This window comes from Puma concolor, chromosome D4 (genome assembly GCF_028749965.1).
Source record: "Puma concolor isolate L17-30 chromosome D4, mPumCon1.1.hap2, whole genome shotgun sequence".
Lineage (NCBI taxonomy): Eukaryota > Metazoa > Chordata > Mammalia > Carnivora > Felidae > Puma > Puma concolor.
Genome location: NC_141679.1, coordinates 57695803 through 57715734, shown reverse-complemented (window position 1 = coordinate 57715734; position 19932 = coordinate 57695803). Strand labels below are relative to the sequence as shown.

The 19932-nt window shown below is 37.0% G+C and overlaps 1 protein-coding gene across 14 annotated transcripts in view; it reads right to left on the bottom strand.

The window, feature by feature from the left end:
* UNC13B (unc-13 homolog B) overlaps positions 1–19932 on the bottom strand; it is a 258065-nt gene that overhangs the window by 127524 nt on the left and 110609 nt on the right. For all 14 annotated transcript variants that reach the window (XR_015242813.1, XM_086683436.1, XM_086683438.1 and 11 more), the window contains one exon: positions 9101–9158. Coding sequence is in view for 13 of the 14 variants with exons in the window: in XM_086683436.1 (XP_086539562.1) it covers positions 9101–9158 (58 nt within the window). In the remaining variant the exon portion in view is untranslated. The remainder of the gene's footprint in view (positions 1–9100; positions 9159–19932) is intronic.

The window sequence follows — 19932 nt, the reverse complement described above, 5'->3', positions numbered from 1 at the left end:
ATCAAGCCCCATGTCGGGCTCTGTGCTGACAGCACAGAGCCTGCTTGGGATTCTCGCTCTCCCTCTCTTTCTGCCTCTCTCTCTCTCTCTCTCTCTCTCTCAAAAATATAAAATAAACATTTAAAAATAAATAAATAAAATGCTGGAGTGGTAGTCTCATAGTCTATATGATCAAACCTTGATGCAGTATGTACTTGCCAATTGGGTCCACTCCTTCTGGCACAGGGTGGGTCCAAAATGGAAGAAAGGGATTCTTAATCAGAAACAGATAAAATTTCCTGGCTACTAGAATCCACCATCTCCTGACTAGGAAAACAAGTCCTGGCCCCTATCAGGAGGCAACCATAATATCCCATAAACTTAAAGTTAGTCTTGTTTATGGTAGGTGGAGAAATAGGATTAAGAGCAACATTGGCAGTATCTGCTCAGAGTTTTGTGTTTGGTTGATTTTGGTCAAGGAATTATACTATCATCTGTACAGTGCACAGGAATCTAATCTTCCAGATGGGGAATAACTGGTTACATGTATAGAATGGCCCATTCTTCTGCCTCCCTCAAAAGATAGAATATTAGAAAAAAAGCCATAGCATGGCAGTAGACAATTTTAGATGGAAACCGAGAACAACAGGGGTATATAAGAGGATTATGTGAATGTAGTACAGAGTAGATATATGCATGTCAGACATGATGGCTTAACAGTAGTGGGAAACACTGAACACCTCTAGCTTCCTGTCAAAGAATCAATAATATCAGCATGATAGATCAGCAAATATAATAAAAAGTTGAAGGGTAAGTCATTTTATACAAACATGTCTCTTTTGGATATGTTGGTAAAAAAAAAAAAAAATCCTTTTGCAGTTAGTGGTAGTCAAGTAAGATGTCACCACTTGGTAGCCAACCTGCGTATTAACTGACAATACTTCTCAATGTTTGGTCACTGGTATTTATGGACGTGACTCACACCCAACTCTTCTGAATCATACTTTAAGAAAAATTTTAAACAATATGTTGAGTTATGCCCTATTTTACTAATTTAAAAGACTGATTCATTCCCAGGGAATTTTGGTTTATAATATGATATGTCACTATTTATAATAAATACTGTAACAAGACCAGTGAAACACACCCTTCACAGACAATCAAAGAAATCTCTGAAACACCAATGGTGGGCTATATCTCAAAACTTCAAGCCATCTTCAAGGTCCTAGTACAAATAAAAATAATAGACCCCAAACCCTTTTTATTTCAGATATAGTAACTGATTAGGAGAGACCTTAGGGATATCACCAATAAAAGAGACATTGAAACTTTAAGAACCACTTAGCACTCTCAATCAAGAAATCACTGGTATTATTAAACTAAAATGTATCAACCTCAACAACCAACTATTGTTCAATAGAGTCTCAAATCCAAACTGAAAAAGTAAATCTACATGACTGGCAAGTCCAGTCATTGGCAAATTGACAATGTGGCAAATCCACATTGTCAGGCCTGGGACCATTTTTAATACTTATTGTTTCCGTAATTATCATACACCAAATGTATTTGGAGAAAATCCTCAAGTACAAAAAAAATAAAAACAAAAATAAAACTTTCCTATATTCCTACCACTCAGAGCCACTATCAGAGCTGTATTTCCTTGGAAGTTTTTTTCCTATGTTTATGTGTAAACAATTTTTTAGATAATTGAGATATTATTTAATTACCTAAGAATCCTCCTTTTTAAAACTTATTCACATAAATGTCTGCTGTATCTTAAACTATTTAAAAGCATAGTACTCCATTACATGGAGTTGCCACAATTATCCATTCTTCCAATATTTTTGCATTTTTTCTCCACTATAATTAAAATCTAAACATAAATGTTCCTTTGCATCAAGTTACTTTCCTTGAATATCTCCTAGAAGTAAAATTACTGAGTTAGAAAGGTTGTGCTAATTTAGACACCCTAGCAGAGTATGTGAGTAATCATCTCATCAAATCCTTGCCAGATACTAAATCACTTTTTGATTCACTTCTCAATTGCAGCCAGCAATACCATCATTGATAATATAGCGGGGAGGGGGGCGGGGATTGTAACAGCCAGACATGTATAAAAATTGAAAATAGCAGAAAGTTGTAGAACTTAGTAGTCCTAAAACTGTTTTGTGTGACAACATGGTGTGCTGCTTCATTCTTTGACGAGACACAGGTAGAAATATCCTTACTAAAGAATGAAGTTTGAATATCACAGAAAATTTAAACACATTTGGAGAAGGAATAAACCAGTTTCTCTCTCCACACCAACTTCCTATTATGTTTAGCCCTGTGGCTAAGGTAAATATTCACATTATACCATTTGTTGCACATGAGATTTGTATCTAATATGCAGACCAAATTGCACAGCCTCAGAATATCTCAATAAATCGAACAAAAATTACTCAAATATGAAAAAGCTGCCATGTACATAAGACCTGCAAAAGTAAGCAGGAGGTTCAAGCATGCAAAAAACATGCATCTGAGGGTGTCTGCCACTAATCCTAACAACTGACTTAGTGTGAAAATAAGACACTGCAGTTAAGTAACTGCTTATGGCACAGATATGTCTTTGTATACTGGCATTCACTGAAATATCCTAGATCTTCTCTAGTTCTTGATCATTGGTACACAGAGAACACTTTTTTTTTTTTAATTTTTTTAATGTTTGTTTATTTTTTGAGAGAGAAAGAGTGCAAGCAGGGGAGGTACAGAGAGAAGGAGACAAAATCTGAAGCAGGATCCAGGCTCCAAGCTGTCAGCACAGAGCCTGACTTGGGGCTTACACCCACGAGCCATGAGATCATGACCTGAGCTGAAGTCAGATGCTTAAGAGAACACTTCTAAGACTTCTCTTAATCCTGCCCAAGTGGCTCCACTAGGACCAGAGTCCCACTTTGCTACTTCTAGAGAGCCTAGGATTCATTCACAGCATGTGGAACTTACTGGAACACAAAAATCTCCATGATGGCCCATCTGCCTAGACACAGCACTGAGCCATTTCCTTTTTTGTTTGTTTTGTTCATGTAAGCTCTATGCCTAACTTGGGGGCTTGAACTCATGACCCTGAGATCAAGAGTCACATGTTCCACCAACTGAGTTAGCCAAGCGCCCCAAGCCATTCCCTCTTTGGGGTCCTACTGTTAACCAGAACTCTAACCCAGAATGTAAGACGAAGTCCCAATATGCCTACTCTGGTGACTATCTTTCATTTTCCTTGCATCTCTCTCCTGTCACTCAAATCAAGAAAATCTTTCCTTAGTCAGAAATAGGCAGACTAGAGTGAAGCTCTCCTTCCTCCTATAATATTCATCTAAAACATTTTGCACATTCTCCAGAATATTCTCTTTCTAGCTTTTAGGAAACTAAAGCCAAGAAGACCATTTATTCTGCTCTTTGCCTTCCATATCTGTCCCTGAAGTAATGGGCACAAGACAGCCTAGTTGCTTGAACTGGCAATAATAGATGGGATAAAAAACATAGGTATATAATAATTACCTTCTAATATATCATATATCACAGTTACCAAAGGAGACTAAAACATCCTAAGATAAAAGTGCAAGCAGAATGTTATTACTGGATATTAAATTCACCATCAGAAAGGTTTGCCCCCAAAGAAAACACTGGGAAGTATATAGTTTACCCCAATAGTTCTAAATAATTCTATCACTTTTAAGAGTAGATCCAAATAATTGGGACCAGAGAAACCTTCAAATCAAAGTGAAGACTAAAGGCTCCTTTAGAGGAGCAGTCATTTCTGAAAATATTCTGAAGACATCTCAAAAGTAACTGCAGATAAGTGACCCTGAAAGAAAGGATAGTGCAGGACCATCCATGTGAAGGCATCTCAGGACTAGGAAGTTATAGGGTCATATGATACAACAGCTAAAAGAAACCTAGAGACCATTTAGATCAACTCTCCCCTTCTATACATCAAGAAACTGAAGTAGACAGTAAAAAGACTTCTAAAGTCACTCAGAGAGATAGGAGCAAACCCAGATCTAGAACAATGACTCAATTATTCCATTACTCTTAATAAATCTTACCTATTAAAAGTAGTACATTGTTGGAGGCACCTGGCTAGCTCAGTCAGAGTATGTGTCTCCTGATCTCAGGGTCATGAGTTCAAACCCCACATTGGGTGCAGTGATTACTTAAAAAAAAAAAAATGGTGGTACATCGTTAAATATACTTAGAAAATATAAGGTGCAAAAGGGGATTAAAAAGTCATAATCCCAGGGGTGCCTGTGTGGCTCAGTCAGTTAAGCATCCAACTTCAGCTCAGGTCATGACCTCACGGTTCACGAGTTCGAGCCCCAAGTCGGGCTCTGTGCTGACAGCTCAGAGCCTACAGCCCGCTTCAGATTCTGTGTCTCCCTCTCTCTCTGCCCCACCTTGCCTCCCTCCCTCTCTCTTTCTCAAAAATAAACATTAAAAAAAATTTTTTAAAGTCATAATCCCATAGATGAATAAAGAAGATGTGGTACACAAACATAATGGGATATTACTCAGTCATAAAAAGGAATGAAATCTTGCCATTTGCATTAACATGGATGGATCTAGAGGATATAATGCTGAGTGAAATAAGTCAGAGAAAGACAAATGCCATATGATTTTACTCATATATGGAATTTAAAAAACAAAATGAACCAAGAAAAAGAGACAAACAAAAAACGGATTCTTAAATGCAGAGGACAAACTGGTGGTTACCAGAGGGGTGGAGGTAGGGAAAGAGGTGAAACAAGTAAAGGACATTAAGAATACACTTATCATGATGAGCACTGAGTAATATAAAGGATTGCTGAATCACTATACTGTATACCTGAAACTAACATAATACTGTGTGTTAATTATACTAAATTAAAAGAAGAAGAAGAAAAATAGTACCATATAAGTGTTATAGTTAAGTTTTTGAATCCTTCAAAATAATCCTTCAAAATAATCCCTGCTAGGATTTCATTTGGAACTACACATTGATTTCTTTTACATTAAAACTAGAAGAATAAAAAAAAAAAGTCAATTCCCCATATCAGAAACAAATTTGATTAATATTCTGGTGCTTCTATTTCCAGATATTTTCACTCTAATTGTATAAATACATTTATATACATGTATTAATCTGCTTGGGCTGCCATAACAAAATGTCATAAACTAGGTGCTAAAACGGTAGAAACTTATTTTCTCACAGTTTCTGGAGGCTGAAAAGTCAAAGATCAAGGTTCTGGAGGGTTTGATTTCTAGTGAGACCTCTCCTACCTTGCAAATGGCCACCTTCTTTCTGTGTCCTCACATAGCAGAGAGAGCTCTGGTGTCTCTTCCTCTTTTTAAAAGGGCACCAGCCCTATTAGATTAAGGCCCCCCAATGACTTCATTTAACATCTTCTCACATGTTCTATCTCCAAATACAATCACACTGGGGGAACACAATTCAGCCCACAGCATTCCACCTCTGACCCCCCCCAAATTCATGTCTCTATTGCATGCAAAATACATTTTTTCCATCCCATCAGCCCCACAAGTCTTAACTCCAACTCTAAAGTCTAAAGTCCAAAGTCCAAAGTATCACGTAAATATCAACTAAGTAGATACGAATGAGACTCCACGTATGATTCATCCTGAGACAAAACTCCTCTCCAGCTATGAACCTGTGAAACCAAACAAGTTCTGTGTTCCCAAAATACAATGGTGGGCATGCATAAGAGAGAGATTCCCATTCTACAAGAAAGAAAAAGGAAAGATGGAAAAGGTAATGGATCCCAAGTAAGTCCAAAACCTAGCAAGGCAAATTATATTAGATCTTAAGGCTGTAGAATAATTCTCTTTGTTTTGACATCCCACTGGGGTGGCAGCACCTCCACAGCTCTAAAGGATAGCCCTGCCCCATGGCTTTCTGCATTGCTCTATCCCTCTGAAACACAAGGAAACAGCATTAATTGCCCTTTGGGCCTGTGCTGAGAGTGGCAGCCCTGATAATCTCTGAATCAATCACCTTCCAGGTCATTCTTCCCTTTCCTCAAGAAAAAGCACGTTTTCACAGCCAAACAACACCATGGTCTGATCCTATAGAATCCAAGAAGTCTAACAGTCTTCACTGCCTCCCTCTTTCTTCGTCCCAGTTAGTTGAAACTGGCAGTGTCTCTGCTGATATCCCATTTCTACTTCTAGATTCTGCTGAGTTTGCTGGTTAATCCATAGACCAAACCCACGATCTCTTTATTGTTCTCTTCAAAACAAACTTTCTCATTTTTTACAATACAAATTGGCTAAGGAACTAAATTATGGTTCCTTTTTACTTAACAATTCCTTCTTCAATTCAACTCTCTCCTCTCTCATTTTACTATAGGCAGTAAGCAAGACCCAAGCCACATCTTCAATACTTTGCTTAGAAATCCCCTTACAAATTTTTATCTTTCACAAACCCAACAATTTAGCCAAGTTTATTGCCAGTTTGTAACCAGGATTGCCTTTCTTCCAGTTTCCAATAAACTGTTCCTTACTTCCATCTGAGACTACTCCAGAATGGCCTTCGATATCCTTATTTCTGCCAACAGTCCCTTCACAGCAATCTTGCCTTTTTCTAGTAAGCGCTGGAAAATTCTTCCAGGTTTTACCATCACCCAGTTCCAAAGCCACTTCTTCATTTTTAGGTATTTGTTTACAGCAGCACCCCACCTCTAGGAACCAATATCTCTATTAACCTGCTCAGGCTGCCATAACAAAATACCATAGAATGGGTAGACTTAACAGAAATTTGTATTCCAGTTTTGGAGGTTGGGAAGTCCAAGATCAAGGTGCCAGATGATTTGATTCCTAGTGAAGGTTCTCTTCCCAGCTAGCAGATAGCCAGCTTCTTATGTCCTCACACAGAGAGCTCTGTTGCCCTTTTCTCTTATAAGGGTACAGACTCTATCAGATTAGGGCCTCATTCTTATGATCTCATTAACCTTTATCACCTCCTCAGAGGCCCAATCTCCAAAGAGAGTCATACAGGAGCTAGGGCTTCAATGTATGAATTTTGGTAATGTGCAATTCAATCCATAGCAAGAAGCCTTAAATTACACATACACACAAAGTTTTATATACTGTTTTTTTTTAGATTTTATTTTCAAGTCACTTCTACACCCAACATGGGACTTGAACTCACAACTCCGAGATCAAGAGTCACATGTTGTTCCATCTGAGTCATCCAGACACCCCAATTTTATATACTTTTTAACTTAAACTTTCATTAAAATGTCCTTTTTATTATTCAAAGCATAATTTTAAATAAATGCATAATATTCAATCTTATGATCATTTACTGTTTAACTATAGTCATTTTCAAGTTTTGTTATTTAAATAATTTCATAATCAATATTTTTGTACACAAATCTTTGTCTCCTTCTCAATTACTTAGGATAAACTTTCAAAAATTCAACTGGTGAATCAAATGATTTTCTAATTGGAAAAAAAATACCAGTAATATAAACAACTAAAAAGGCAAAAAATTATTTTTTATGATTATTAATGGATATTAAAGAATCAGGACAACCAAATAAAATGTGTGATTTTTGACTGGATCATACAGTGTGTGGGGGGGGTGCGGGGAACAGCTATAAAAATATTTGGGGGACAACAGTGGAATTCTTAATTTGCACTATATATTAGATAATATTATTGTGTGAGCGTTAAATTTCTTGATTCTAATCATGGTATTCTGGTTATATAGACTGTCCTAGCTCTAAGAAGATACAATGCTGATGTGTCATGAAGTCTGAAGATTATATCCAAATGATTCAGAAAATATGTGTATTTTTGGGTATGTAATTCCTTTTTTTTTTTTTCCAACGTTTATTTATTTTTGGGATAGAGAGAGACAGAGCATGAACGGGGGAGGGGCAGAGAGAGAGGGAGACACAGAATGGGAAACAGGCTCCAGGCTCTGAGCCATCAGCCCAGAGCCTGACGCGGGGCTCGAACCCACAGACCGCGAGATCGTGACCTGGCTGAAGTCGGACGCTTAACCGACTGCGCCACCCAGGCGCCCCTTGGGTATGTAATTCCTAATCTGAAATGGGACAACAGTAAAAACCTATGTCTTAGGGTTATTGTGAAGATTAAATAAGTTAGTACATTTTAGCTCTTATAGCAGCATCTGGCATACTCTGAGACCTCAAAATATGTTACTTAGTATGGTTTTTCTTATTAGAAATATTACTATAACCACTGCTTTCAACCAGGAGTTGTTAAGAGTTTGGCATCTGGTTCAGAAAAAAACTACAGTAACACAAAAGAAGCACAACACACACACACACACACACACACACACACACACACACACACCCCAGAGGTTGAAAACTGAAAGAGAATAGACTCCAAGTCAGTCCTTTAGTGTTTCCTCAAGCTATTTTGAGAGAAACTGAAAAGGTAGCCAATGCAGGTCTCATTTCAAGAATGAATCTTCGTAGTCTGGGTAAATTAATCTCAAGAGAAATGACAAGTTCTCTCATTCAATTGTTTATCAAACTTTATTGAGGTTTACTATACTATGTATCAGGTATGGAGAAAGAGGCTAGGAATATAAAATAGAATAATGTCTATGCCTTTAAAAACCGTGTTGTCCAAAAAAAAAACTGTGTTGTCAAAGAAATAAACATAAATTACAGTATATAATGGGTTATATGATGGATGTGTGCACAGAGTACTCCGAAAGGAGAGGTGAGACACCTAAGCAAGACATGGGGGAAGGAGGAAATGGCAAGAAGAATTCCCAGGGGTGATGACATTTAAACTGAGCTTTAAAGAACAGTAACAGATAAAGGAGACAAAATGGGAAAAATCATTCCTCCAGGGGTAAAAGCTTGCAAATGGAGATAAAAGATGAGCACCACTGCCCTGCCTATAGCACATAATCAAAAGGACTCTTCCTAAAGCCAATGGTCAGATAACCATTGAAGATATAGGCCTGAATATGTGTGCTTCCAGAATATCTTCTGTTTACACACATCACTTCTCCACCCTCCCCAATTAAAAAAAAAAAAAAAATCCATGTTTGGAGAACTGACAGCTGTGATTAAGGAGATTCAGAGACAAGTTTCTCACTTACAACACTGGGCGGCAGCAGTGGGTAATGGCTTCCTCTGGCTTTCTTCTTGAATATAATACTAGAAGCAGAAAGGAGAAAGAAAAAAAACAGGTAAGAGGCCCAAGTAAAGCAGGAAAAAAAATCAAAACAAACAAACAAATGAACAAAAACAATCACAGCTACATGTAAAAAAGTTTAGCATTTGACTAAAGTCAAATTTTTATTGAACAGAAACAGATCATCCTGATTTCCCCGTGTGATCCTGACATATAGGCCAGACTATGAAATATGCGACTGGTCCAATGTAACAGGCTAAAGCAGGATAGCAGAAGGCTGTTCTGACCTCGGGCACCTGGGTATGCACATGCTCTGCCAAGCAGCTGTAGAAGGCTTAGTTTAGAAGCCTTAGAGGGCTTATGGCTAATGTACAGATTTCCCCATTTGGGTGAGAGAACTGAAAACCTCTCTGAAACTGAGTTTTCTCATCTTTAAAAATGTGTTTTTTCCCTCACAAGGTCATGTGGAAAGTGGAATTACATATTTCAGCATGTAAAGCAACACCTAATACCTACTAGAGTCCCCTTCCCACTTACATTCTAGCTTCCCCAAGCCAACACCACCATCACAATCAGAAAAAACAGAGTACTGAAGTCATTAAAAAAAAAAAAAAGGTTCTATAAAGGGAGAACTAAATGCAAGTCTTGAGGATGGGCAGGGTTTGTAAAGGCAAAACAAGGAGAGAAAGGCATAAACAAGTTAACACAGGTATATAGTCTGAAAAACAGAACAGTTTGCTTCAGAGCCTACTGGAGGATTCGATTCAAAAGATATAATTTGGTCCAACAATTTGCAAATAGAACATCTGAAGTTCTCATCCTGACTCTGCTACTAATTACTATGCTCTGACGTACTGGACAAGACAGAGCTCTCTAACATTGCCAACATATGAGTCATTCATTCAACAGGTATTTCTTGAGTAACCCTCATGTATGAAAGTCTTGATAAAGTTTGTGTAATATGGTAAGGAGTTTGGACTTTAATGTGTTGGGAAGCCACTTATAATTTTAAACACAAGAGGGATAGGACTCGATTACACTCTAAAAATCCTTCTGGCTGCTGTGTGAGGTGAACCATAGGGAACAAGAGGCAAAGACTAATTTTGTCTGCAATAATCCAGACAAAAGTTTACAGCAACTTACATAGAAGTATTAGTGGTAAAGGGCATTTCAAGTAGTTGGATCCAAAATACAAAACACTTTTTGTACATAAATATACTATTATATGAAAGTATTTTATAAGCAATAAACTATGATACAAATATCAGAGGGAGACACTGCCATTATTGCTTCCAATAGGGAATAATCAGAAGTCAAGCACAACTTAAACAATTTAATAGTAATAGTAAAACTGCCAATCATAAAAATGCTCACAAATTCTTGAAGGTTAAGCAACCCACCACTCCAAAGTAACAAGGGGACTTGCTTATAAATAAGAACCACTACAAATGATGATGATTTGGTAGGCAGTACATAGATCTAACAGTAAGAAAATTCTGTAATTTTAATTTTTCATTTTTTTTAAGAAGGCTCCATGCCCAACATGGGCCTTGAATTCACAACCCTGGGATTAAGAGTCTCATGATCTACCAACTGAATTCTAATCACATTCTAAAGCTTTTAATATTAAACTAGAAGAACTGAGATCTAAGAGGGGAGAGTAGATATTTTCAAAAGACCTATTTCAGGAATCTCCTCCAAGCCCAAAGCAGAAAGATAAAGACCAACTAAAGCTTAATTAATAATATTAAGGGGGCACCTAAATGGCTCATTTGGTTAAGCATTGGACTTTTGATTTTGGTGCAGGTCATGATCTTACAGTTTGTGAGATCAAGTCCTGCATCAGACTCTGCACTGACAGCACAGAGCCTGCCTGGGATTCTCTCTCTCCCTCTCTGCCCCTCCCCCACTCACAAGCACATACTCTCTCAAAATAAATAAACTTTCAAATAATAATAATATGGGGTGCCTCAGTGGCTCAGTCAGTTAAGTACCCGACTTCAGCTCATGTCATGATCTCACAGTTCCTTATCTTGAGCCCCACGTTGGGCTCTGTACCAGACAGCTCAGAGCCTGGAGCCTGCTTCAGATTCTGTGTCTCCCCCTGTCTCTGCCCCTTCCCTGCTCACTCTCACTCACTCTCTCAAAAATAAACAAACATTAAAAAAAATTTTTTTTTAATAATAACATTAAGAGACTGGGCCCCTGGGTAGCTCAGTCAATTGAGTGCCTGAGTTTTCGTCTTAGCTCAAGTCTTGATCTCAGAGCAGTGAGTTTAGGCCCCATGATGGGCTCTAGGCTGGGCGTGAAGTCTACTTAATAATAATATTAAGAGAACTAAGGAAAAATCTATCATACCTATGTACAAAAACAAAACAAAAACCAGAGGGGCACCTGGCTGGCTCAGTCAGTAGAGCATGCAACTCTTCATCTGGGGGCCATGAGTTTGAGCCCCATGTTGGGGGCAGAATTTAAAAAAAAAATACAGTTCTAGAAAATTATATCCAATCTTGTTATGAATATACATGGAAAAATTCTAAAGAGATTACTAAGCCAAATCCATCACATATTATTTATCCATAATATGTAACTGTTGTAAATTTATATGTAAATATGTATGTACATATGTGCGTATGCATGTATGTTGGTATATAAATGGCCATACATCATGACCAGGTAGGCTTTAAATGCAAGGACGGTTCAATATCTGAAAACCTATTAATTCACTACAATAATTCACCATGATAAACAGATTAAAGAAAAATTTGTGGTCTAATGGATGCAGAAAAGACTTACATTTTCATGACAAAAATTCGTAGACAATAAAAACATAGAATTATCTCAATCTGATAAAGTACCTATCAAACTTTAGGGCAAACATCATACTTCAGGACTTAAGAAGTATTCCCCTTATGGTCAGGAAAAATACAAGGCTCCCCACTTTCACTACAACTATTAAAAATTATACTGAGAGCACCTGGGTGGATCAATAGGTTAACCATCCAACTCCTGACTTGAGCTCAGGTCATGATCTCACAGTTCATGAGATTGAGACCTATATTAGGTTCTACCAGAACAGCACGGAAACTGCTTGGGATTCTCTCCCCACCCCCTGCCCCTCCCCACTTACACACATGCTCTCTCTCAATATAAATAAACTTAAAAAAAAAATACTACACTGGATGCTTTATGCAATAAACTTTTTAAAATAAGGGAGCATCAAAAACAAGCAAAGTCTTAGAAAATGACCCAGACAAGAGCAGCCTAAGGAGACATGATAATTGAATTTAACACAGTGTCCTGGATGGGCTCTTGAAACAGAAAAGGCATTGAGGTAAAAACTAAGCAAACCTGGAAAAAATGTGGCTTTTTCATGTTATTTTTAGTCAATAAATATAAATAAAACATTAACTTTTAAGTTTATAATAACATATCAGAATTGGTTCATTAATTGTAACAAATGTACCATACTAATGTATGTGTTAATAACAGGAAACTTCAGGGAGGGGGTGGAGAAGAGGTGATAAGAAAACTCCCTGTATTATATGTTCAGTATATCCATAAATCTACAACTCCTGTAAAAAATAAACTCTGTTAATAAAAATATGTATAAAATTTCAAACACTTTAAAAAATAAAGAATTAGAAAGTGATTAAAAAGTATTATTATTCAAAGATGTCAAAACTAGTTACATAGAAAAATCTAAGAGAATCTCTAAACTAGTACAACTATTAACAGTTGCTGAAAAAATAAACTATTAGGACTACACCAAAATAAAAACCTTCTGGGGCACCTGTCTGGCTCAGTTGCTAGAGCATGCAACTCTTGACCCTGAGGTCATGAGTTCGAAGAGCTTATTTTAAAAAAATAATTATTTTGTAAAAATAAAAATAATAAAAAGCTTCTACACAGCAAAGGAAAGAATCAACAAAACAAAATGAACCTATTGAATAAGAGAAGATATTTGCAAATGATGTATTCAGTAAGAGGTGAGTATGTAAAACATACAAAGAACTTCTACACCTCAACACCAAAAAAAAAAAAAAAATCAATTAAAAACTGGGGAAAAAGTACCAACAGACATTTCTCCAAAGATGACATATAGTAGCTGAGTGGAGCCCCCAGGCCTGACTTGGACCCTCCCTGGAGAACAGACTCAGGTGGAGGAAGACAGCTTGGTGGGACTGAGGTGCATGTTTGCTAATTTGGAGAGAGAAAACCGGCAGCATAGGAACAGAGTGGGGGGAACCCCTTCTGCAGAGTGACAAAAGGAAGAAAAAGAGAGGCTGTGGAACTGTAGTATTGTATTTGGACAAGAGAAAAACCACTCTGGACCACAGACTAGGGAATGAAAAATATGGAGAAAGCTAGTTTCTACTTTGCAAACAGCCTTAGGGGCTAAACATCAGAGTTTTCAGGAGTGTGCAACTTTCTTGGAACCAAAGCTTTTTAATATTGTAGTACTTACAGGTGCAGGACACACAACAAACTGTTAAAACACATAAAAGACAGAAACCTAGCCAAAATGATTAAATGGAAGAATTCTCCTCAAAAGAAATTCCAGGAAGAAATGACAGCCAGAGAATTGCTCAAAACAGATATATCTGAGCAAGAATTTAGAATAATAGTCATAAGACTAATAGCTGGGCTTGAAAATAGCATAGAAGACAGAAGAGAATCTAATTGCTGCAGAGATCAAAGACCTAAGAAATAGTCATAATAATGAATTAAGAAATGTTGTAAATGAGATGCAAAATAAACTAGATGCAGTGACGTGGATGGAAGAAGCAGAGGAGAGAACAGATGAAATAGAAGATGAAATTATGGAAAATGATGAAGCTGAAAAAAAGAGGGAAAATAAATTACTAGTCCACAAGGGGAGACTTAGAGACCTAAGTGATTCAATGAAACAAAATAATATCCATATCATAGGAGTTCCAGAAAAAGAAGAGACAGAGAAGGGGCAGAAGGTTTATTTGAACAAATTACAACTGAGAACTTCCCTAATCTGGGGAAGGAAACAGACACCCAAGTTCAGGAGGCAAAGAGAACTCCCTTCAAAATCAACAAAAACAGGTCAATACCACGACATATAATAGTGAAACTGGCAAAATGCAGAGATAAAGAGAATCCTGAAAGTAGCTAGGGACAAAGGGGCCTTAACCAACAAGAGTAGATACATAAAGGTAGTAGCAGACCTGTCCACTGAAATTTGGCAGGCCAGAAGGGAGTGGCAGGAAATATTCAACGTGCTGAATAGGAAAAATATGCAGTCAAGAATCCTTTATCCAGCAAGACTGTCATTCAGAATAGAAGGAAAGATAAAGGCTTTTCCAGACAAACAAAAACTAAAGGAGGTCATGACCACTAAACCAGCCCTGCAGGAGATCCTAAGGGAGGCTCTGGGAGTGGAAAGCAGCAAAGACTACAAAGAACCAGAGACATCACCACAAGCAAGAATCTACCAATAACACAGTGACACTAAACCCCATCTTTCAATAACCACTCTGAATGTAAATGGACTAAATGCCCCTGTCAAAAGACACAGGGTATGAAAATGGATATAAAAACAAGATCCATCTATAGGCTGCCTACAAGAGATTCATTTTAGACCTGAGGACACCTGCAGATTGAAAGTGAGGGGATGGTTGACGCATGAATGGATAAAGAAGATGTGGTGTGTGTGTGTGTGTGTGTATATATATATATAGTATATAGTATATATATATATTAGTATATTGTATATATATATATACACTATATATATATATATATATATATAGTATATTGTATATATATATATAGTATTCCATTATATATATATACTACCTGGTGGTTAAAAACAATAAAATCTTGCCATTTGCAACTACGTGGATGGAACTAGAGGGTATTACGCTAAGCGAAATTAGTCAGAGAAACACAAATAGCATATGATTTCACTCATATGAGGAATTTAAGACACAAAACATGAGCATAAGGGAAGGGAAGTAAAAATAATATAAAAACAGGGAGGGAGACAAAACATGAGACTTTTTTTTTTTTTTAACATTTATTCATTTTTGAAAAACAGAGAGAGACCGAGTGGGGGAGGGGCAGAGAGAAAGGGAGACACAAAATCCAAAGCAGGCTCCAGGCTCTGAGCTCTCAGCACAGAACCTGATGCGGGCTCAAACTCATGAACCATGAGATCATGACCTGAGCTCAAGTTGGATGCTTAACAGACTGAGCCACCCAGGCGTCCCAAGAGACTCTTAAATATAGAGAACAAACAGAAGGTTGCTGGAAAGGTTGTGGGAAGGGGGATGGGCTAAATGGGTAAGGTGCATTAAGGAATCTACTCCTGAAATCACTGTTGCACTATATGCTAACTTGGATGTAAATTAAAAAATAAATTAATTTTTTAAAAAAATTAAAAGTTAAAAAAAAATGAGGGGATGGAAAACCATCTATCATGCTAATGGCTGTCTAAAGAAAGCCAGAGTAGCCATACTTGTATCAGACAAACTAGATTTTAAACCAAAGACTATAATAAGAGAAGAAGAAGAAGGGCATTCTATTGTAATTAAGGGGACTATCCATCAACAAGAGCTAACAATTGTAAATGTTTATGCCCGCAACATGGAAACACCCAAATATATAAATCAGTTAATCACAAACATAAATAAATGTATGGATAATAATACCATCATTGTAGGGGACTTTAATAGTCCACTTACATCAATGGACATATCATCTAGGCAGAAGATCAATAAGGAAACAATGGTTCCAAACGACACATTGGACCAGATGGACTTAACAGATATATTCAAAACTTTTCATCCAAAAGCAGATGTGGAGAAAGGGGAACCCTCTTACACTGTTGGTGGAAATGCAAACTGGTGCAGCCACTCTGGAGAATATGAAAGTTCCTCAAAAAATTAAAAATAGGATTACCCTATGACCCAGCAATAGCACTACTAGGAATTTACCCAAAGGAAAGAGGAGTGCTGATTCGTGGGGGCACATGTACCCCAATGTTTATAGCAGCACTATCAACAACAGCCAAATTATGGAAGAGCCCAAATGTCCATCAATTGATAAATGGATAAAGAAGACGTGGTATATACATACAATAGAATACCACTCGGCAATGAAAAAGAATGAAATCTTGCCATTTACAACAACGTGGATGGAACTGGAGGGCATTATGCTAAGTGAAATAAGTCAGTCAGACAAAGACAAATATCATACAAATTTACTCAGATGTGGAATTTGAGAAACTTGACAGAAGACCATAGGGGAAGGGAAGGAAAAATAAGTTACAAACAGAGAGGGAGGCAAACCATAGGAGACTCTTAAATACAGAGAACTGAGAGTTGATAGGGATGGAGGGTTGGGGAAAATGGGTGATGGGCATTGAGGAGGACACTTGTTGGGATGAGCACTGGGTGCTGTAGGAAAGAGATGAATCATGGGAATCTACTCCTGAAGCCAAGACTACACTACATGTTAGCTAACTTGACAATAAATTAAAATTAAAATAAAGTTCAAATTTCAAAACAAACGAAAAAGACAATATAAAGATGGCCAACAGACACATGAAAAAATACTCAACATCACTTGAGCATCATCAAGGAAATGCAAATCAAAACCACAATGAGATATCACCTCACACCTGTCAGAATGGCTAAAACCAAAAAGACAAGACACAACAAGGGTTGGTGATGATGTAGAGAAAAAGAAACCCTTGTGCACTGTTGGTGAGAATGCAAACTGGTATAACCACTGTGGAATACAGTATAGAGGCTCTCCAAAAAGCTAAAAACAGAACTACCATATGACCCAATAATTTCACTACTCGGTATTCACCGAAAGAGTGCGAAAACACTAATTCAAAAGGATATATGCACTCCTACGTTTATAGCAACATTATTGACAACAGCCAAATTATGGAAGTAACCTAAGTGTCCATTATTGATGAATGGATAAAGAAGATGTGGTATATATTTACATTGCAACGTTAATTAGCCACAAAAAAGAATGAAATCTTGTCATTTGGAACAACATGGATGGAGCTACAGAGTATAATGCTAAGTGAAATAAGTCAAAGACAAATACCATATAATTTCAATCATATGTGGAATTTAAGAAACAAACAAGAGACCAAAACAAAAAACAACAACAACAAAAAAACAGACTCTTAAATATAGAAAATGGGTGGTTACCAGAGGGGGAGGTGAGGGGGGTGAACTAGGTGAAGGGGATTAAGATGTACATTTATCGTGATGAGAACTGAGTAATACACAGAATTGTTCAATCACTATATTGTACCCTTGAGGCTAACATAATGCTGTATGTTAATCACACTGGAATTAAAGTTTTAAAAGTTGCTGTATAAGATGAATACTAAAAATACGAACAAAGCACTACCTTATAACAGCAATGAACTATTAGAAAATGTAATTTTTAAATATGCCATTCACAATGATTAGAAATAGATACTAACAAAAGAAATGCAAAATCAACATGAAGAAAATAGGTTTCCTCACTACAGCACTTCTAACACTTTAATACTTACTGTATTTATTACATTTCCTGCTTATTGTCTATCTCCTCCTATTTGATCTATCAGAACAGGGATCTTTGTTCAACCTCTGGTGTTTACCAAACATCTAAAAACAGTGACTGGTATTTAGTGTTTGGTAAGTTATTTGTTGAATAAGTGACTGCATGTCACCAATAAACAGACAAATGCAAATTAAAACAATAATACTCTACACTCATTAGATTAGCAAATACTTTTAATCTGGTAGTAGCAAGTATCAGTAAGTATACAAAGCAGCAGGAAATGTAATATAAATTGGTACAATTATTTTGGAGAACAATTGAGCAATATCTAGTAAGGCTGAACAGAGCATATCCCACAACCAAGCAATTCTACTTCCTGGGTATATATATCCAAAGAATCCTCATTCATAAACATACAGAAATAAGGCTCAAAGATCTTCACTGCAGCATACGTTTATAATAGTGAAAACCTAATGGTCCGTGAGGAGGAAAAGTAATAGTGGTACAATCCAACTCTGTCAAGTGGTAGATCCCTAAGCCAGTCTTGACTTAGTACTTCTGACCCAAGGGGTTCCAGTGGATGGGAACTGTTAAATACACACCGGAGAATTAAGAAGACTCTACACTGTGTTTTTTAAATGATATGACAAGATCTTGATAATTACTGAATCTTGGGAATATGTGTACTGGTTTCATTTTATTATTCCCACTACTTTTAAGTCTCCTTAAAATTTTTCCATGATAAAAACAGAAAAAAGTACACAGGAGCCAACATGAAGGAGATACCACTAATGAAAGATCAGATGATTTTAGTATCAAAAAGAATAATGACTGTAATGGATTGAAACAAATCAATAATATCAAAACCCATAAATTCATAATGATACACTACTAAAAAAAAGAGAACACATTCATTGCCTGGAGAAGTTTCCTATTATTTTGAAAACTGAGGGGCACCTTGGTGGCTTAGTTGAGTATCCGACCCAACTTCAGCTCGCATCACCATCTCACAGTTCATGAGTTTGAGCCCCACATCGGGCTCTATGCTGACAGCTCAGGGCCTGGAAACTGCTTTGGATTCTGTGTCTCCCTCTCTCTGCCTCTCCCACGTGCGCACGCTGTCTCTCTCCCTCCCTCTCAAAAAGTAAAAAAAAAAAAACAACAAAACAACTTTTTTTAAAAAGAAAATTAACAAAAGAGAATGTTTTTCTTGTACAGATTTTATTACAAGTGAACGAAAGAGCTGTAAGAGAAAGTCCTTTTTCACAGACAAATCATAGTAAATAAAGGTTGGAGGGGTAATATAATTAGAAAATCATCATTTTACAAGCCCTAATTAAATAATAATTATCTGCTGCTAAAACCAAGTGGGAAGACTGGTGGGAAAGCTTTATTATGGATAAAACTGGCTGACACCAGTTGAACCCACTGTTGAATTTTTTTCACATGTATGATGTTTATTGTGAAAGTAACTGCAAGTAGTAAGTGCCTCTCCACTGTTGAATTTTAATATCACTAAACTGAGATAAGACACAATCTCCCTACCGAAAAAGAACTTCAGTCTAAGTCTCAATCTAATCCTCGAACTATTAGATATAATTTTTAGTTTAAAAGAACAGAGATAGAGGAACATGGTAAATAAAACCCTGGGGATATAATCAGCCAAATCCAGAATATGCAGGATTCTATAAAATAAATGAGGGAAGGGGAAAGTTACAGAATAAAAATTATTTACTAGACATAATAACCAAATGTGAACAACTTGTTTGGATCCTGAATTGAACAAATCAACTGTGAGAATATATCTTTGAGACAATAATGGAAATCTGAACTTACTAGGTGGGACATGACATTAAGAGATTATTGTTAGGGGCGCCTGGGTGGCTCAATCGGTTAAGCGTTCGACTTCAGCTCAGGTAATGATCTCACAGTCTGTGAGTTCGAGCCCCGTGTCGGGCTCTGTGCTGACAGCTCAGAGCCTGGAGCCTACTCGGATTCTGTGTCTCCCTCTCTCTCTGCCCCTCCCCTGCTCATGCTGTCTCTCCCTGTCTCAAAAATAAATAAAAACATTAAAAAACAAATTATTGTTAAATGTGATGAAGGGTATGTGGTTTTTTTCATCTACATAAAAAAAGGCATTATCTATTAAAGACGTACAAATATTCACATATCTGTGAGTGAGACAAGATGATGTCTGAGATTGGTCTTAAAACACTACAGCAAAAAGAGAGGAATAATTCTACTTACTTT